This window comes from Abramis brama (assembly GCF_963993115.1).
Source record: "Abramis brama genome assembly, chromosome: 9".
In the NCBI taxonomy this organism is placed as follows: domain Eukaryota; kingdom Metazoa; phylum Chordata; class Actinopteri; order Cypriniformes; family Leuciscidae; genus Abramis; species Abramis brama.
The window spans coordinates 36,409,127-36,431,259 of record NC_139971.1 but is presented as its reverse complement, the minus strand read 5'-3'; the positions used below and the strand labels follow the sequence as shown (position 1 = coordinate 36,431,259).

At 38.5% G+C, this 22,133-nt stretch overlaps 1 protein-coding gene across 5 annotated transcripts in view; it reads right to left on the bottom strand.

The window, feature by feature from the left end:
- cbfb (core-binding factor subunit beta) overlaps positions 1-17,619 on the bottom strand; it is a 33,451-nt gene extending 15,832 nt beyond the window's left edge. For 4 of the 5 annotated variants that reach the window (XM_084123965.1, XM_084123962.1, XM_084123963.1 and 1 more), the window contains exons 1-3: positions 17,111-17,610; positions 16,304-16,390; positions 14,253-14,369 (exon numbers count right to left, since the gene is read on the bottom strand). In XM_084123965.1, the coding sequence (XP_083980091.1) occupies positions 14,253-14,369; positions 16,304-16,390; positions 17,111-17,188 (282 nt within the window). In that variant the 5' untranslated portion in view covers positions 17,189-17,610. Of the gene's footprint in view, positions 1-14,252; positions 14,370-16,303; positions 16,391-17,110 lie in introns of all 5 variants that reach the window. The other variant, XM_084123964.1, reaches the window with a different exon arrangement.
- Between the last annotated feature and the right edge of the window lie 4,514 nt (positions 17,620-22,133).

Genomic DNA, 22,133 nt, shown 5'->3' with positions numbered 1-22,133 from the left:
GCAATCTAGTGTGCATGCGAGTGCGTACGCTTGTGCACTACTAAGGCAACACCTCATGTGCGTTTCCAGCCAGTAGAGTTCTGTCTTTACCACTCGAAAGTATTTTTGCAGAGGTAAACAAATAATCCGGAATAAATTAGAAAATGAAAACAGGAGCTGAAAGGCGTTGTCAGATGTGGGGCGAGTTTGTTTTTCTGCTAGATACATAAGCGGTCCCACGTTCTTGCAGTTTTGCAGGGCTATTTCTAGCCTGACTAGCACAGGGGTTTCATTTACGAGCAGGCCAAACCCAAGGCCTTCCCAGGGTGCTTTGGGGCAAGGGGAGGCTTATGCACGCTCTCATATGGACCTGAATCCCACGCTTCACAAACGAAGCCCTGCCTCCCACACACACACTCTCCTCTAAAATGATTTCCACATCTGTAGAGACGGCCAGAGTTTTTTTAAGTGCAGCTACATGGAGAAGGAAAAAAAGTGGAGGGGAGCGTAGAAAACGGTTTGACCACAGACTTCCTCCTCAAAAATGAAACGTCAGCTCCCACATCCCCTACACCCTGGTGTATGACACTCAAAAACGCACGCACTGCCAGCCCCCTGTATGCATACATGCGTCCCTAGATTTACGAATAACATATCGGAATATAGCATAGCAAGCTAAAACGAGATTTTGAAGTGAATAAACGAACTCGCTAACTCCTAGCATAACATTTTAATGTTATTATACTAAAGTCACATAGTGCTACTGATTCAGGCTACTTCATTGTCCTCACATCTATGCAGGAAATGAGATGAAACCAGCAGAACGTTACTTGCGCAGCAGCCAATAGTGGCAGCCAAGAACCTTCAGAGAGAAAAAGAAAGTGAAATGGATAGAGAGAAGTGTGGCCTACACTTCTTCATTAGAAGTGTAGGCCACACACAGCACACCATCAGATCTACTGGGACTATTTAAGCACGCACACACACACACACACACACACATTGCTGGTAGGCCTAAACAAATCCCTTTAATTGGAAGGCACTAATTGAAAGGAGAGTTTAAAAGAACTTTGAAGAGAAAACCCCTGATTGGGAATTTGTTTACCACAACTACAGTACTTCTGCTGTAGACTAAAAAGAAATGTATTGAGAGTTATAGTACAGACAGGGATCTGCCAACACACACAAACAAGACCGACTCTCTTCTATTAGTTCCACTTTTATATTTTTCATAGAAAAATTAGGTCTAGACAGTGTTTTATTGTCATTTTATTAGAATTTAGACTTGAGAATAAAAAGTCAATTTTTGCTAATTGCAAATTATACCCTAAAACTTTTGAACAGTAGTGTAGCTCACTAGTTTGGTCTTGGAAAAATCTTGAGAAATATTTGGGTTCATATACATATTTCTGAGTGAAAACCCTGAAATGAAGGGGGCAAATGAAAGTGCTCTGCATTTAATCTCCTTGCCGCAGAAACAACTGGGATATTAAAGTCTCACTTCAATTCTAAAGACAGATCACAGATTCAGTTGTGACTCATATGCATCTAAACTAAAATGGATTTGAAATTAACTGAATTAAAATGGATCTGAAAGTGAGAGTTCTGATGAATTAAAATAATATGAACTGTAATGAATTGGGCAAAAGTGAACTGAATTAAATAACTCAGTGCTGTGGTAAGGTGTGTGACTGGCGCACTGGCAGGCTGTCCCTCGTTCAGACACGTGCCAGGCCATCATCAGCAGATTTGCAACATGCGAGGGAAAAGAAAACCAGCAGAGGAGCGTTTGAAGCCAAGAGAGGAGGAAGCCGGTTCTGTATGAGGGGGGCAGAACACACACACACACACAAACTTACACAAACGCTGACAGAGGGGCATTGTGTCCCCACACCTCATGAGTGAAGCTTTTTGTGAGGAAGAGAGTGTGTGTTTGTGTGTGATCCCACATGAGTGCTAATTATGCAGCAGTTGCTGATCACTGGATTATTCACACATACTGACATAATGTGTCTGACAAAACTGCGTCTGTGTGTGTGTGTGTGCGCGCATTTCTCAGACATCTCTATCTGTGAGTCAGTGCCCTCAAAAGGCCTTTCCTGGACTTTCCCTCTTTTTGTTCAGTAAAAGAGAAAGACGACCCACGAGATCTTTATTTCACATGTCACAGTAAGTGCTGTATCAGCTCTGTGACTCAAATATGATTTGTCACAGAACAGTGGTAAAACAACAAAAACAAGTTGTCACTGTGACCCACTGCCCATATCTTATCTATCTAATGTTCTAAATGTATTTGTCCTACCATCTCAGCTTACCCTGTGACAGTAAGACACATTGCCCATGTCTTAGAACTAAGCTACTGAGGAAAAGGAAGTGACAGAACATCCCATTGCCCAGTTCCATGTCAAATGGCCCAAACATGATCAAAATGTCATCATTTCTGTCACCAAGCTACACATTTCGAGACAAGCATGAATGTCTATAGTGGTCCAGGCTTGTTTGTGCTGGTTGGTACCTGTCTAGATGGTGGAAGAGCATAGCCATGCTGTTAAGTTGGTTGACCAGTATGGTCTTTCTGTGTGAAGGTGGTTCACCAAAGTAATATTTGGTTAACATAATTAAGGTGTTTGGCACACCAGCACGAGCGTGAATGCGCGTGCGACAAAAAAAACGTCATTAGGTGGTCGTGCGCGAAACCCTATTTCGCATGCCGGTATGCACTGCATTTTTTTGTAACTTTGCGCATGACTCCACTTCCAAAGATACACGACTTCGATTAATTGTCTAAATTGATTGCTTAAATTGATACAAAACAAAATATTTAAGAGATTGTTGTTTTAGTTTTATGCATATGTCCTCATATCCATATATTTTGTTCCAATGTCACAAGTAAAAATCTCAAGGATTACTGGATTACATGATTCTTTAGTTCTTTTGTAGCGTGGGTTTGGTGAAGTGTAATAAAAACAAACATAGTCACGTGTGTACCTTACTTCTTCTCACCGCTGCTTCCTGATGGTTTAGAGGACAAATACTCCAAGTCGCCCCCTGTCGTTTCAAAGAACAACAGCAAGCGCATCAAGTATAAACGCTTAGTTCATTTGGGGAGGAGCGTGCGCAGTTAGCGGAGGCTCACGGTGCAGAGCCAGGCGAAAGTACAAACAAGGCTTAAGAGCCCTCCTGCCGTCCATCCTAGTTGTCATACACTTGCTTGACTCATGGCCCTGAAATCAGGATCCTCCTCCTCAACAAAGACATGACATACGACTCTCCATGCACTCAGAGAGACAGTCATATCTGTGTGTGTATGAGTAAGAGCAAAAGGCAGCTGTCCTTTCAATAAAGAGATACTAACAGGCCCCAAGGACACACACACACAAACACAGCAGAGCTACAACATGTAGAAAAGAGAGGGAGTGAAGGTTAACATTTAAGTGGGAGGTATAATTACAATCCTGATATTTTACAAAACTGACACACAAATCCATCTCACCCTATTCTTCACTCAATACATGTAGGTATATCTATCCATCCACATATCCATCTGTTAGCCACTGTGTTCACTTTAAAGTCTTCCAGACTAGGTGACACAAGCAGACACAGACAGACACAAACAGCAGCAGACACAAACATGCTGAAAGTGTGAAGTTGCAGTTGAGCTCCTACACACACACACACACACAAAACAGGTGCGGCCCGGTGCAGGTGTTGAGCACGCCTAGGCAAAGCAGTCAGAGAGATAAAGCATGCTTCTCTGTGTAATCAGAGAAGGGCAGAAACTAAACGTTTGCAGTATTGTTTCAGCGACACACGCTCCAGACACTCCCACACGCACATATCCAAATTAACCGACAAAAGCCCTCTTTTGTTAATGCACTCGCACAGAGGAAGGCAGAAGCCCCACAGGCCTGAAGTTCTCTGCCCACGCCACCTGCCACAAACACAAAGACAGAGGGGTGTCCGTCCATTAGGGTCGTTCTGGCTCTCGGTCTCCACCCACAAATCCCTACAACCTACAATTAGGCTACACCTTTCTTCATCTGGATAACCCCCCTTTGGCTAGCTCTGATACATACTGTACCACACACAAACACAATTGTTTTAGCAAACATAAGCATAAAAAACAAACTACTTAGGCTCATTTAAGAGAGTAATGTTTATTGGAACATACTTTTTCAGCAGCCATAAGTCATAGTCTTTAGTGTCACATGAATCATTTACTGATCAAGAAACATTTATAATTGATGTTGAAAATAGTTGTGCTTAATACTTTTTTGGATACCTTATCAAGATTCTTTGATGAATAGAAAGTTCAAATAAACTAAAGAAATATATTTTAACAATGTAAAATAAAAGTATTATTTAAAAAAAAAAAGATCTTGTATATCAGATCAAATAAAAATATATAGAATAAAATCATAAAAAAATGAAAAATGAAAAAAAAAAGTTTGAGGGACATTGTCCACGTAACTGCTTTAAAATGACACTTGGGAATCAAATGGTGGCTGGCTTTGTCTGTTCAAGTCTCCAAACAATACAGTTTCTGCTGACACTGATGGTCGTGATTGTAAAAGTGAATCTTGGAAAGAAAAGGCCAGACCTTGGCAACGTGTCCCAGCCACACTGTCTCTGTCTGTGCTTTCTTTTCTGTCCTCTCAAAATAAGAGTTTTGAGATTGAATTTAACTTTAGAAACTTATTTACAGATTGGACAGATGCATTGGAAAAATACACTGCAATTTTAACGTAATTCAATTACACTCGTACTACAGTAAAGGCATTTGTTTCCAATTATCTATATGATCTATGTGAATCTTAATGCTGTATGATAGATGTAGATATTGAATGGAACACAAATTGGACTTCAGATGCAGGACAATTTATTCTAATCATATGCTGCCATGGCCTATGTTTAAAAGCTATTTAAGCACCAAAACCAATTTTCAAAATCATTTCATTGTTGATGGAAAAAAAAAAACTGCATAAAGTGTGTGTCTGCTTGGGTGAAACATGCAAACTCACAAATGCAACCAGAAATAAGTATGCACGTCACAACATGAGTGCAGAGAGATGTGAGTGGACACTGACCGCGCCGGTCGCCCACCTGTGTCCTGAGAGGAGGCTCTTTCCTGGAATCAGCCAACAGGAATGAAAAACCACACAGAGCTGCTGTATTTCTCACCTGGACCCTTCTACAAGTGAAGAATAAAATAACCTCAACCCCAAAAAAAGATCTGGCCCAGTCAACACGACTGTCAAAGACAGAGACAAAGACTCAAGGTACCACCAACACTTAGGCTACAGCCCTGGACCTGCCATACACTCTAACATCACATCTGCTAATATTACAAGAACTATGAATCCGTCTTTGGTTGTTCATCTATCTTTTCTCAATTCTTGTTGCTGCATGCCTTAAAATCTATATATGTAATGGATAATCCACGGCTAGGTGTGCATTACACGATTTTAATGCATGATGTAGAGGCAAAGAACCACCTGATGCAAAGCATAGTGCGTTAAAATCGTGTAATACACACCTAGCTGTGGATTATCCCACTTATACCATAGTTACTTTCCAACAGTGACACTTTAATGACAGCAGTGCATTAATATAGAATGGTGATTAAACTGACTGGAACTAGCTGTGCATTACACAATTTGAACGCACACCTTCTAGCCAATCAGAATGAAGTATTCCAACAGACCATATATAAATATATATAATAGGCTATATTTTGCTCTAGAGAATCTCTAGATAATTACTGCAATTCATCTCAATGGGGCACATTGTGGATAACTTTTTGCTTTTTCCAATTTTGCTTTACATCCAGAAATTGGAAAATCTTTTTTTTTCTCTCTCTCTCTCTCTCTCTCTCTCTCTCTCCTTCTCACTTTCCTACAATGATCCAACCCAAACAGCAAAACTGGGTTTCTGAGCAGACCTCCATGTTTCCGAAGGAAAAGAGATGGACCGTGTTCAAAGAATAACAAAACAGACGAGTTCTACCGCACACACCTCAGTAGTAACAAATTATCTATATAGCAGTTGAAAAGGTCACTCAGAAATGTAGCAAGCCTGTAAAAACCTCTGTACCATACACTTCCAAGATGACAAAAGCTGTGATAGATCACACAGTTCAGAGCTGTCAGACAGTTATGAGCTGTGACGGAACTCTGGATGCTGTAGATTTTATGCGAACATATATGCAATGCGAAGCAAATATTGTGATGTAACGTGTTAGGGGTAATTAGACATTTAGTCGCTTGCTATCAGCGTGTTACTACTGCTTTTAACTGTCTTGTGTCATAAATTCATCAAAAACCTTGCTGTTTTAAGCAATTACTCAAAAAAGATACACACAAAGATGGTGCAAATGTTTGGAGTTAAATTGCCTGTCTGCTTGGTTGAAGACTGAACATATTTAGTTGTGCATCTCTAGTTGTGACACTGTGCTACAATCACTGTCATCTTGAAAAAACAGTGAGTGCGATACGTGAGCAGAACAGAGGGAACCTGGCCATACTAAATGGGTTCAGAGAGAACAACGTGATGATGATGATGTGCGGTCTTCCTGCAGAGCTTACTGATCAGAGGGGTGTGACTGGAAGGCCGAGAGACGGGCCTGAGAAATCCGAGCTGGGCAATATAATTGAATCCCTATGGGGAAAGGCAAGAATATGATGGACAAAGCCTCCACCCTCTGATTGCATCCCTCTCTGCATCTCCTCTCAATCTGTTCAGAGTTTTGCTACTGGCTTTTCGTGAAGATCTTGCTTAAGAGAATGTTGCATGGCCAAACACAAAGGGGCCATTTTTCCCTCCAACTTCAAACAAATTGGGATCAGATCAGAGGCACGTGAGATGGAAGCAGCAGGAATCAATTAGTGCACACGCTTTGATGATGTCATTGACAAGCAATCGGTGAACAGACCAGCTTCCGTTTGAGATCGCAGGAAACATGAGCCTCCACCGCAACCCTCCGCATTTTTACGGAAACCATAGTTTATCATCCTGCATGTGTCTACAAACTCAGGTCAGATCTCACAAAAGCCTCATTAGATTTAACTAGCAAGATAGTTCCTGAGTCCTGACATAGTTGAACTGAAAAGCATCAAATTGGAAACCAACAATGAAACAGCTGAAACAGTATACATTGAATAATTGAATTGAGGAGTCTGAATCATCTAGTGAATTTATTCATTTTAAAGAATCACTTAAAAAATTATTCACTGATTCATTTGGGTCATCACTCAAGACATGGTCCCAGAAATCCCCATCTTTACATTTACATTCTCAGTTAAATAACTGTTAATCAATGATTTAATTTAGACTGTGTAGATATCGTTTTGTTTATGGTTCCAAAATGTCGTCCATCTCATTAACAAAAACTGAATTATTACTAAAAAATGATTCAAATAAAGCGACAAGCCACAAGAGGCAAGAAAATGTTTGGTACAATGAAAACACTTTTGAGGTGCGGTTAGGTTTGGTATGGTTAGGTTTAAAGGGTGGGTAAAGGCGTAAGAGAAGGGTCAACAGTGTAAATATAGATGTAATTACAGAAATTAATTACAGCTGTAATTACATGCAGGTATTTTTTTACATACAAGTACAATGTAAAAACATGTATGTGCGCAATAAATGCATTGTATCAAACTTAAATGTTAGTACACAGTATTAAAGACACTGGGACCGAGTGAAATCTGAGCATAATCACTGTAACACACAAACTCGACTGGTAATTGCTTTTATAGATCAGCAGCAAAAGCACTATGATAAAAGCACCAATATTCACTGTATGTATGTAGTGTAATATGTAATGTAAGCGGTTTGTGGTGGCTAAGCATTGTAGCTTGCCACATTAATATGTGCCAATATCAAAGCAGCTTTACAGTGATCACAGGAAAATGATGCATTGATACATTTTGTATTTGCATTTATAAGATGAATTTAGAACTATCCGTTTTAAACTATTTGTTTAGTTTAGACTACATGTATGATTTAAGATTGGAAAAGTACTAAGTAATAAGGAACGTTCCACCTCAGCTGATGGAATAAGGAGAGATGAAGATGAGAGACCTTCGTCAGCTCCTCGCTTGATTCCTTCAGTGAGCATCGGCAGCTGTGTGTGGCTCCATGAGTGTGAACCCCCCACCACCACCCCCGTGTGTTCTGCCTTGGAGTTAACTGTCAAACTGGCGCCATGCAGCTCCACAACATGTTCTGTGGTACATGACTAGTCATGAATATGGAGATGCGCTTGCTAAGCGTAGCATGTAAACATGCACACATATAGGAAAATGTATGAAAACAGATTATACAGATTAATGAATAGTCACCAAACCCACATAAACACACACAATAATACAAATAGGGCTGCAGAATGAAGCATACACCCACACTGAATGTGAGTCAGAGTCGGCATCTCGATACACACACTCACATCAGACTTGGAAACATGCTTAATAGTTTTGGAAACGCAAAACTATTAAAACACCAATTCCTGTGGTGAGGCCTCAGACTGCAGCCCCTTTCATAATGGAGTCATTTACTTCGATTCTTCCTCGTGCTATCTGCCCCCGAGCGAACATTTTTACACACACAGACATGCAGAAGATTTATAATGTCTGAGAGAGAAAAACAGCACGCCTCAGTGTGGCTCCGACACAGGGGCCTGCACACTGGCACCGAATCAGAGACACACTCGTACTGTTGCATTTTTCATCACAGTTCTTCCTTTGTGCTTTTCAAATAAACTCACAAGCATACAATCACAGATTCCTTCAAAAGGCACAGCTCTTTATTTCACTGATTGAGTAATTGTTCTGCACCAGATATTTTGACCAGTAAAAACACTATAAAAAAAAAAAAAAAAGGATTTTAGTATTAATTACTATTTTTAAGGTTTTGTTTTCAAAATAAAAGCAAAGGTTGTTTGAAATTTTTGAACTGATGTAACGTCCGTAAATTTTACAAAATACATTTCAAATATGTCACAATGTTTTTTTTATGTGTTAGTGTTATCAAATCTAACACATACAAGTGACCCATAGGATTTGGGAGAGAAAATATATAAAATATACCATATTATAAAATATGTTACAGTACTCTACAAAATGCATTGAAATGCCATATCCGTCTGTCACCCTCAGAGTTCCGATAGCCCACCAACCAGTGCTCTGCGGAGGGTCTTGGGCAAAAGCTGGCTGCTATTGGAATCTTTTTGGCCAATCAGTTTACTACTCTCTTGCTGCTCTCCCTCTCGAAGTGGAATGACAAACCAAAGCCTCTTGGCATGGCCCGAGCAGACGGACCCAATTTCTGCTTTGCATAAAAAAGTCAAAACCACACACGAGCACTACGAATGAACAGAGGAAAGAAGGAGGAGAGGAGGAAGCAGCGCCAAGCATCAGATCTCCTTAAAGCCTTACAGCTGAAGCCTCCATCTCAGAGGAGATCACATTTCAACAAGATTGAGTTTAAGTGGTGGAGACAGAAGCTGCATGAAAGGGAGGGAGGGAGAGAGTTCCTTGCTCTAGTAATAGTAGAGCAGGAAAAATGGCACAATATAGTTTACAGAGAGCCAAAAGCTACTAGACTAAACTCTAGTGTTGAGAACTGCTCATATGAACCATTTGCATCAAATAAAAAAAGCTAATACTCAAAGGCTTAATCAAGTTTCCTTCAATGAAGCATGGTTAATGATCCACTAAGATAAAATGGAATTCCCTTTACTTCCCATTTGCCTTCTGATGGACCGTGCATCATATTTTATCTTGTCATATGGTCAATAAAGTACTTATTTGGGCTATTTTGGGCTGATGGAATACCTGATTTGGTCTAAAGGTTGATGCACAGGGAATGCGGCTGTCGGAGCTTCTGAGGAGCTCTGGCTGGGACAGGGTTAAGGTCTCCTCCCTGGGGCTGTGCTTGCTACCGCTAAAATTAAACCTCCCCCACAGCTGGTTCCCATTAGCCTGCAGTGACACTAGGAGCCTGTACTTAAGCTGTGCTGCGGGGCCTCCGCCGCCCCACTCAGATAATACTGTCCCCTACCACAGGCCAAGTTTAAACTGGCCCTGCACAGCTTCTGCTGGCAACCAATGTGTGTTCAAACCAGGAGAAAAGAAGAGGAGATAAAGGTGAGAGTTATGGAGGGAGAACACAGTATCGGTATCATATCAGTTAGAAATATATATTAGAGTTTTTTATTTATTTATTGTTATGAGTGGATATTTCATTTTACACGCTAATTTCATCATCTAATGCTCACTTAAAGCTAATCTTTAAAAACATTATTAATTTAATAACACTGATGCAATTTTTAGTCAATCTCAAAATGAATGTTCATTTTTCATTCCGTATATTATGCCCAAATTCACTTGTAGCATTTAAGACAATTAATTGTAGTGTTTTGTTTTTAATTGAAATATGCACAATGGTATAGAAGTTTACTATCACACATATATTGGTTATTGGTCATAACATGAAAATAATTATCATCTTTTCAATATCTGCCAGAATTTAGAAATCTAGAAATAAAAGGTATGTGGAAATAAAAGGTATGTGGTCCTCTAAAAAAATACCTGTCAGCTAAAAAAGCTGAGTTAATAACTAAATCTCAACTACAAAATGCCTAGTGGCACATTTAAAAGTGTAGTTAATGATTTGTTTTTCTTTTTATCAGGCATATCATCAGGTGGCTGCTTGTAAAGACATATATTTAAGGTGCTCTTGCCTCGCTGTTTTCCACATATTCTTTACAACTCTGCTTTTACAGTTTGGGAATCTGGCAGCAAAACACGGCGTGCGGCATTGTGAGTAACAAATGAGATGTTGATGACTGATTTATGGCGTGAGAAATAAACCAATCGGCAGTCTTGTAAGGACACCTCAGCCAATAGGCAGACAGCGATCGCACATTCCTGATGACAGGCAGCACATATCTCACATGGTTTTGCATGTTAGGATCAACTGTGAGTCTGAGCGCTTTCCGGTTAGGGTAATATTTTAGCTGTAGTCTATTAAAACCATAGCTCTTTAGAGGGATCTGTTTGTAGAAGAGGTTAACAATCAGTTTAATTAGGAGCAGAGGCTGGGGCGCACGCATGAACTCTCCCGGTCTGACACGCACCGCTCTACAGGGAATTCTCCATGACAGACATTCACCGTGTGTGTGTGTGTGTGTGTAGATGAGAAAAAGAGAGATAAAATTAAAGGATAAAAGAAAAACAGAGGGCATGTAAGTGAAGAGGAGGAACAAAGTAAGAAATTAAGGGAGGACAGACCTTATCAGCTAAGTTTGTCCATTCAGGATTTCCTTCCAAACAAAAGAGAAAGGAAACTCCAACTCTCAAATGTGTTACATGGATATAAATCTGTCAAGAGCACTAGTTAAGATCATTGTTTTTTCAAGCTTTTTCCAACAATTTCTTAAGGTGATTTTAAACAATGACTAGGATGCACAAGACATAAATTGCACAGTTTGTTGCAACAACAAAAGGAGAATATTTGTTACCTTAAAGACAATTTCTACCCGATTGGTCCCTTAAAATGACTTTCACTCATGCAACCAAATGAAGGTAGGTAGACTAATTCACTCAGTTTTTAAAATGTGACATTATAACACACACACAAAAAAAATTCATGGTATTACTGTGGTTTTTGGACATGCACAAGGGTAATACCATGTTTTTGGACATGCCCCTTAAATTTAGACTGATTTCTTTGATAGATAGATAGATAGATAGATAGATAGATAGATAGATAGATAGATAGATAGATAGATAGATAGATAGATAGATAGATAGATAGATAGATAGATAGATAGATAGATAGATAGAATCATATGCTAATACTATGGTATTTCAAAATATACCATAATGCTAAAATTCATGTACAATAGCAGTTATACTCCAGGTTACTTTCTAAGAGTACCATAGTACATGGCCAAAAGCCAAAGTAGTAACATTGTTGTAAGTTGTAAGTGGTAATATGTACTGGAAAAAAATAAATAAAAAAATAAATGTGGTCACGTCTAAATTGATTTAAGCATAAAATATATAAAAAATTATTATTTAACATTACTGAATCAACATGAATATATTAGGGTACACAAACAAAGCTAAATTTAAGAGTTAAATCTAAAAACAAAAGATTAGCCTACCATTTTTTTACAGTGCGGTTTTACAACATTATTCTAAAAAAAAAGAACTCCCTTAGCATTCCACATAAATACAATAATATATGAATTTGGTAATCCCCATCTGATACCATCAAAGTACCATGGTACCAGCACGGTACTTTATTGTAAACAAAACCAAATGACCAATGCATTAAAATTACCCAACTTACAAGCCTTCCAACTCAAACAGAGTAAGTACAAATTGCAAAATTGCCTTCGAAAACATGTAAATAGTACAAAACAGGTAGTCACGACAATCGAACATGCAGCGCTATGAGTTTGTGTGTCAGGTAGGTAACTAGAAAGTGTAGGGGTATGTATCGCGTGGGCTGTATTTTGAAGGCAGACGGTGTGAGGCTCATTAAAGCTGCATGGATCTGAGTTCTGGCAGAGGTGACAGACAGGTGGATAGGATTACCAGTGAGCCCAGGCTCAGAAACACGCATGCTCAGCTGCCCGTCAGCACGGGGGATCGACGCACACACCCTTCACGCCTTTTTAAATAATTAACAGCCAAAGATTAGTCCGTCAGCCTCGGGGCCAAAAGGTCCATTGATTTCTTACGGATGCATTTTTAATGAGTGCATCTCAGTGAGGCAGTGTCCGTGAAGAGAGGCTTCCTTGTCCAACACGGCACAAGAAACACCAGCAGCTTTGCGAGCGGCTTGTGGTAAAAACACAAACAAAGCCAGTAAGTGCCTCTCTAATGTCTCGCACTAACGTTCTTCTATGCAGAGGCTTGAAGGGAAAGGCCTCAGGGGTGACCTTAAAAGAACCTATGGCAAAATGCTATTTAATCCGGCCCAAGCTTTTCCTTTAATTGGTCTTGTGCGACCATCCATAAAGCTGTTGTGCCGACGGCATAATCAGCCTTTATGAACTGTAAACATCTCGGCACCAGACTCTTTAAAGTGTTAGATGACTTGAATTAAATTTGTATCGCATTTGGTAAGTGTGACAGACACACTAAGAAAGTGATCGCTGCATCTGCGGACAACGCGGCTGTCAGAGTGACTGACGGTGTCAATTACGTATTTCCCTTTCTTCACAGTCTAAAGTATCACATGAGATACAATGAGGGACAAATCAACCTGAGAATCTGATTTACTGTACGCAGAGCAAGATTAAATGAAAATGGAGCAGCCTGAATGAAAACTGTCATCATTCACTCACCCTTAAGTCTCTTTATTTCTTATTTCTTTGTGTTTCATAAAAGAAAGTAAGTCATACAGGTTTAGAACAACATGAGGATGAGTACATTTCATTTTTGGGTGAACTATCCCTTTAATGTCACAGCATTTCAGACAAAGTGTGCTGAATGAATGCCCTTTTTAAAAGTGACCTTATAGTGGTGACATGGGGTAGAACTTATGGTTATAGGCCTCTGACAGGCACGGACAGCCTTGACTAGAATAACAGAAATAAATACGGAGTTTAATAGTGGTTATAAATGGAACGAAGACAGTGCAGTGGAGTATGGTTTTATTTTACGTTCTTATGGGTTTAGGGAGGCTATGCATTCCTTAAATCCAGAGAAACAAGAGGGAGTTGTTGAAAGACCAATTCTAAAACCGATGAGCGTGTCTGAAATAATACTGCTACAGAAATAAAATTGAAAGTTTAAACATAAAATGGAAACCCGTGCCATGTTTCATTCAAGAGGGATTGTTTTTCTTGCTGTCTGCAGTGTAATATTTCAAGGGTTCATTTTTCCTTGAGATGTGTGAGAGGGAAACATATCATTATGGAAAATCAAGGCTTTTGCCCATCTAACCCATGGATGCGTCTGGTTTGAAAAAGCGACACACTTCCTCTGCTGTGTGTAAAGGAAGGAAAAGACGAAAGAGAAACAGAAATGACTTCTTCAATCATTCCTCAGATTTCATGAATCATGCATGTGGCTTTTCATGAAAGTGTTGCATGTTACTATTATCACAACACACCTTTACACATTTGTATATGTTTATGATCTGATTTGTTTTTGAAGGGGGAGATGAGCAGAGCAAGTGAGAGTTTAAATAGGGTGGGTGGGTGGGTGGGTGGGGTGGGGGGGCAAATTGCAAATACAGAGAAAGAGTGTCAGGACTACCTTTCCTGTCTCCCGGTCGAAGTCCACATACTCTCGGGTGGGCGCCTGCCGCTGGTCCCCATGAAGGTTGGCTGGGAAGAACTGCAGCGAGAGGTTGGTGCCGGTCGCCACAAAAGCCTTTTAGAGGGAAATCAATACAAACAGGATAAGAAAGCCAGGCCCGAGCATAAATTATGCAGCCCGTCATTTCTGTTTTCACATCAGAGAGGAGAGGAGAATGCCTGGAGCCAAGGCCAGCGCTCAAAACATCAGGAAAAAAAAAGGGAGGAGGGGATGAAGGGTGAAAGAAAAAAGAAAAAAAACCAAGTCATCATTTTCTCTATTTGAGGTATTGAGTTACACACATCTGATTCTATTTTACCAACGCTCATTGCTGGCAAACTGGTCTGCACCAAACTGAGTTTGAGAGAAGACAGAATGCAGGAGTGAAAGAGTGACAGAGAGATAACAGAGAAAGGGAGGAGTACAAAATCAATAATTGTTTTAAATGCAGCCCCTCACTTACATTAATAGCAGCAGGACTGCTGTAACGGTTTTGAATTATGGTGCAATAATTCAATGACGTTCTCAAGGAACATAAGCAAAAACAAACAAAAAACGGGATTGTATATTAAACTGTCTCGCAGAATTGTCTTGCGTTTTAATTATGTTTCTAAAAATATATATTAAAATCAAACATCTGATTCACTCTCACTCATATGCTCAAACATACATCAACAATAATATTATAAATTATATTAATCAATACTCAGCATCATTGCCATGGAATACAAAGACATAAAGAGATGAGGAAAGTTGCTCTCTGCTTTGTAATAGATCTGTGTGCCTTTGAACCTCAGCATTTAATCTACTGTTGAAGTTAGGGGCAAATAAGGCCAAACATGACCACATCTTACTGATTAAAGAACTAAAGTGCACATCATGCACGTCACAACACGACACAGCAAAACTGCATAAGACAGCATGGTGAGAAAACAAAACACGTTGAAATGATACAAACACAGTAAAATAATTTCATTTCAGATACCACTTTATTTTACAGTGTCCTTGTGTTACACGTATAATAACAGTAAATTAAGCATAATTACATGCAACTAACCCTCGACCAAATCCTAATCCTACCCTAAACCTATAGTAAGTACATGTTGTTAATTAATATTCCTCTACTTATATATAATTACACTGTAACAATAACACCTTAAAATAAAGTGTAACCTAATTTTCATTTTATATAAGAAATGCTTAAGTAATGTTTTTCATTGTTACTTCTCAGTAAACTATCAACTATGTATAAGGTTTTGTAAATTTATGTTTATGATTACATTTTGCCAGTAAAATCTAATCAAATAGAAAAAAGTGATATCAAACTGAAAATCTATATCTGGTCTGTAATTTTATAATAAACAGAATTAAAAAAATCTGAATTATCGTAACAGTCGTCTCATCTATTCTTAGAAATATTATGGGTAGCTAAATCTATCTCAAACAGCCCTGCAGACATGAGATACAAATAAAGAGATAAACAAGCCTGTCTATGTTATCAAACCAGTCCAAAAAAAAAAAAAAAGTAGCCTATGACACAAAGCCAAGTCTAGTGCAAAACATCTTTAAATAGGCCAATATATATTAATGAAATAAAATAAAATTGTAAAATAAATAAAAATAATACAGGAGATGGTCTCTAAATAATTACATGCAGTCTCGAGGTATTTTTAAAGAGACTGCAAATTAGACACGTCCGGGTTCATCTGCATCCGTGAGACGCGCTTCTGATGGTAATTAAACGAAGCGGAGAGGCACTCTGTTTCAGCATTGTTTAATTATTTTAGTTCTAATAATTAAGTGAATTACATACAGCGACCTTACCGATAGGTCAGTATAACAGGATATGGTTCATAAATGTTCTCTGCAGTGTTTGGCGCTCATTAAGAGGAAGTAGGCTATTTTGAATAGTTTTTGGTGATGTCGTGACAGTTCACGTTATGTGTTTAAATACTGAGTTGCCAGCAATGATGCGAGGGTCAGTGTAAGTGACCGGTGCGTGTACTCACTATCTCTGAGCGGCCGTCACGGCACGCGTTCTGGAAGCGCGCCTGCCTCTCCTCGTGCGGCCGGTCGCGGAACCCGGTGTATTTAATCTGTGGACAGGGATGAAAGAATAACAAAAGAAAGAGTCTTATTATTAAAGATCTTCATCAGAGTGCACTGTAAAATATTTTCACCATTATAATAACATCTTTATCTTCCTCCATTTAACTTGTCACAATAATGTCTGTCCTTTATGCTCAGTTTTACGATTTTTCAAAGCGATTTTTCCTTATATGAATTGTATTCTTTCTTGCAGGATTTGACTTTGATTCCAATTTGAAGCGGCATTTACTTTTAGTGGGTTGGATTTTATAGGGTACATGTGGCCTGGGGTGATTTTTTTTAAATTTAGATTATACCCAAATTATGAACTTTGCAGACTATAAGAAAAAGTTGGGAAAAAAAGAACAAATTTTGCACATTTGCAATGCAAATTGCCTGGTGGTATTCTTCAATTTGCATTAGAAGTAAACAAACCTATAATTATTATGCCAGAGTTAAAAGGTGAGGTGCAAAGGTGCGTCTTTCTTTCAGGTATTACGCTACATCTTTCTTTTTCTTGATAGGTAGGCTTGCAATGTCCTATATAAAACGTAATTTTGTAACTACCGTGAACAGAAGGTTAAAACTTTCCTCAGCAGTGAGCATTAGTGGTCTCTACACAGAGGCTGTTAAAGAAAGCTACGATGACACGCTTGTTTTTATGTCACACGAGAGGTGCAACTTTGTTTCCGCCACTTTATCGAATGTCTCGGATGAATCGCGCTCACCTCGCACTCGCGGCTGAGTTTCCTGAAGAACTCCTCGTTCTCGAACTTGCTCCTCTGATCCGGGACCACCCGAGGCATCTTGAACGCGTTTTGATCAATTTTGTTAATTGTATTTGCCTAAACTTGCAAAGAGAGTGAAGCGTTGCCTTGAAACTCGCCAGTCCCGCTCTTATTTCCTTCCGTCTTTTTTCTTCTTCTAATGATGGAGTGTGTTGCAGTGAGCTTCGTGTTCTTTTAAAAAATAAAACCTTCTTCGGATTTCGCCTCTTGTGAGGTGTGTGATCTGTACTGCACTGGATTTGGCAGTTATTTGCCGTTGGCTTCTTGTTGTTCTTCCTCACTCTCGCGCGTGTGATCTCCGACTGCTGACAACAGACGCTCGCTCGCGCTACTTTACCCGTCGCATGAGCTGCATGGCTCACAGTTACTTCCTGGCTCCTCTGAGTCCGACTTATGACTGTACACCCAAAATACTCCCCCCATTCACAATTCTCTCCACTACGGACCGTGTGTGCGCAGGCGTTAAATACACCACAACTTCATTGCGCGAGATGCTCGGTCGTTTTCTTTCTCGTTTTCTTAATAGGCACAGAGAGGTTGAAGTTGTTACCTGTGAGAGAGATGGTGCAGCGTGGTATTTATAAACACATCATGTTAAGTGATTTTCTCAGAAACAAAACGACATGTGCTCTCACTAGACAGGATGTCCACACTGTTATACAGATGTAAAATATTACAGGCCTATATTATTTTACAGCCTATAAATCCATTTAGAGACATCCACATCTGTCCGTACTCCAAGATGAACAAATATGCACAGAAAGACAAAGATACTATTCAAATAAATGATCTTCTCACTTTATAGATAGAAAGACAGACAGATACATGATAGACAGACAGACGAGTAGACAGATAGACTTATAGATAGATAGACAGATAGATAGATAGATAGACAGACAGACAGATACATTAGTAGATAGACAGACAGCAGACATACACATACAGACATACAGATAGATAGATAGATAGACATACAGATAGATAGATAGATAGATAGATAGATAGATAGATAGATAGATAGATAGATAGATAGATAGATAGATAGATAGATAGATAGATTAGTAGATAGACAGACAGCAGACATACACGGTATACAGACATACAGATAGATAGATAGATAGATAGATAGATAGATAGATAGATAGATAGATAGATAGATAGATAGATAGATAGATAGATAGATAGATAGACAGCAGGCAGACAGATTTCTATTAGGATTTTATGATCTTGCAAAGATGAGTGTATTACAACATCTGTGGTAAATATTTGTGTGTTGAGACATATCTTTCTTTATTGAGCATGTTTTGAAGCTGCAACTTCCCTCAGGACAGAGGGGGAGGTAGAGAAAAGAGACTGAGAATGGGGAAGTGAACAGTATCAGAAACATCCAAAGGCCTCCAAGCCCTGTCAGATCTCGCAGACAGATTGCATCACTTTTGTGCGGCTTACCACAGCTATAGTGTGCGACTTTTTAAAAAATGTTTTAAGAGCTTCAACTGTCAGAATATCACGGCATGTATGACATTACAGTTAACTATAGGATGTTGAGCAGAGAATCTTCTATCTTCACAGGGCAAAGGATTTGTTGCTTGTTCATTTTGAACTCAGCCTGGATTCTATACTTCCTACGTTGTTTATTTCTTTGTCATTAAACACACCCATCTGTTCTGGGTAACCACATTAAAGATGATCGTTATGTGTTCTCAGTAATTGTGGAAAATCTGTCTATGGAAATATATTGGTATAATCCCCACCTAATTTAACTCAAATTTAATTGTATTGACAGTGTATACTTTTTAAAAAAAACACCCCCAAAAATGTATTTGAACTAAATTATAATTGTAAAGTAATGTACTTAGTAGTAGTAAGTAATGCACAGAGTGTGTGTATGTGTGTAAAGGCCAATTAAAAAGCTTACATTACCTAAAGCCTCAGACTACACAAGTTTTTAAATTCCTCTCATTCACTAGGCTATACCGTTCAACTAAAACAAAATTGTCAGCAAATTTAACAACTATTACTGTTAACTAGCTAAAAAACTAAAATATTGACTCAGGGCTCAACACCAAGGATTTTATAGATCAGATATTCACTTGCCCTGCCAAAACATTCACTGGCCCTGCCTAAATAAATAAATAAAGTTACTGCTTTTGTTATTTTTGACCTAAGTTACCAGTGAAATTTCACAATTCTCTATTCGAATTTACGACCGCAGCAAAAACAAATACCAGCCAAATTCAAGATTTAAAAATGAAAGGCAGGTAGGTGATTTGTTCCAGAATGTTATACTGGTTCCCTTCACATCCTGATAGAAATCACTAAGGTAAGCAGTCTAAATGTATTTTTATATATATATATATATATATATATATATATATATATATATATATATATATATATTATATACATATAAATACATCTAGACTGCTTACCTTAGTGATTTCTAAATATATATATATATGTATATCATCTGTGGAAGGCGTAGGGCCATACTTTAAGACCTAATGCACAGATCCATTGTATTGACACACAGAAATACACTGAAATATAATTTTCTGTATAAAGAAAATACACTGAAAAAAAATTATTCGTTTAATTTAATCAATTTTTTATGGTAAGTGGTTGCACACAATTGATTTAAGCTACATTTAAACAAATGCATTAAGTTGAACTAAATTTGAATAAGTTCAACTTTATGCATTTGTTTAAATGCAGCTAAAATCAATTGTGTGCAACCACTTACCATAAAAAAATTGATTAAATTCAACGAATCATTTTTTCCAGTATTTTCTTAACTGTTTACGACTGTGTTTATGTGGATACTCGTCAAGATGAGCATTTTGACATAATTTTGTGTGTATTTTCTCAAGAAGACGTGAAAGGGAACTCAACTCGGTACTCGCGTGCTGTCTGAGAGGCGGCTTTCTGTGTGCACACGCTCAGAAACAATCTATCATAGCGCGCGAGTACCAAATTGAGTTCTCTTTCACGGCGTCTTGCACTTGATTAGCTTAAAATCATATGAATGTTTAACTGGCAAGACTTAAAAACATGAAAATGATCAACTTTCTTGAGGAAGCAGCGCTGGCCCAATCGTTCAGACAGGTGATTATAGTTTTAGGGGGGCTGAGAGGACAGACAAAGGGTCTAGAAATGTCCCGCTAAACGCCTCACATTAACAGAAAATCTGAGCTGAACATCTGAACCGTCCAAGGCGCTCGACAAGATTTTTTTTCTCTGATTGTCGGGAGTGGTAAATCTGCAGTCTGAGCCCAGCTTAAGAAATGATTAGTTTAGCAACCATTAGCGGCAACTGGGTGCACATATTCCCATGGCACAATCTCATATTAACACTCCTGCTGTGTTGCATTAGTGCCATTAGTGTTGAACAACATTATGTAATCTAATCTCACTCTAAAAATGTTTTGCAAATTTTGACAAGGACCATATAATAGAGTATTTGATGGGATTTTGTGCTCCGTGACTCCTTGTATGCATGTGAGTTTTAGCTTGTCTCTGTTTTTCTCTCGTTCTCTTCCTCATGCATCAGATTGAGATCTGCGGTGAGTTAATGTGTTAAAAGGCTGTGCTTTGGGCCAAATGGGGCGTGTGAGTGCTTTAATAGCACCACATAACGCTCATTAATTAATGAAATATTCTGTGGTTACCGTCTGAGACCCATTTTGACAGAGTGCTCGCAGTCTAGAGGCTAGGTGTCTGTTCCAATAGGTTTCAACTGAATGGACACAGAAGGTTTTACCACTAAAGATCCACGTAGGGGTCACTCTAAAACTTAGAAACATTGTTTTTTGTTGCAATGTCTTTGTAAACTATAAGAGCAAAAGTTTTGTTTGTGTAGTTCTCAGCAGTTTTGCACCTCATTGTTTGCCGCTCACTGCGCTGAAAGAATGCATAAACAACAGATCAAGAAATCCCCCAGATTTTATACGTCTTCAACCCATGCAGTATTGCAAGTGATGTGTTGATTTGAGAATGTAAGTAGGGTAATCTTTTGTTCAGGTATGATATTAAATATTAAATTGCATCAGGCAAACAAGTCAGACACGTAATAGCTCTGCTGACTATACAACTTTGGCTTTGTTGGTGTGTGTGTCTGCACTCTGAATGAAGCTCAGGTGCTGTCGAGATAATGATGTGATTTAAAAGCCTACCAGCCATTTAGTGAAGAAGCTAAACATAGCTCTGGAAGTCTGACACACACGTTCTGCAACTGGAAAAAAATAACAATAAATAAAAACATGACCTTATAAACCATCTAAGAGGTCTGGGATGTAGCTGACATTTAGCTGATTGTTGTTGTGAAAAGAAGCTCTATGGACAGAGAAAAACAGTGGCTCAACATCTATCTGTCTATCTGTCTATTTTTTAAAAAAATATGGCTCTTTTGTTTCACGCTGTGTCCCTACTTTTTTTGTAAACACTAATTAGATCATATCCAAGTCAGTCGCCGAAGATTCTTTTTCCATATTTCATCTGCTTGAAGTTTAACGATAAGGTAACTCTTTACAGAATGTTTCATTTGTTAACATTGGTTAACTATTTTAGTTTTAATGAACTAACAATGAAAAACATTTCTAAAGCATTAATGTTAATTTCAACATTTAGTAATACATTTGTAAAAATCAAAAGTTGCATGTTAACATAATTTAATGGACCTGCGGTGAGATGAGCTAAAAATGAACAGTTGTTTTTATTAACTATAGAATTTACAAAGATGAATAAATACTGTAACAAATGTATTGCTCATTGTTAATGGATTAACTAACATTAGGCAATGAGACGATATTGTAAAATGTTACCAATAATAATATAAATAGGCTAACAGGCCTATTTTCTGTCAAAACAATGACAGCTCCAGTTCACCACAAAACAATTTTGATAATGTGACTTCCACATATAAATTAATAAATAATATAATAATAATATATAATATAAGCTATAT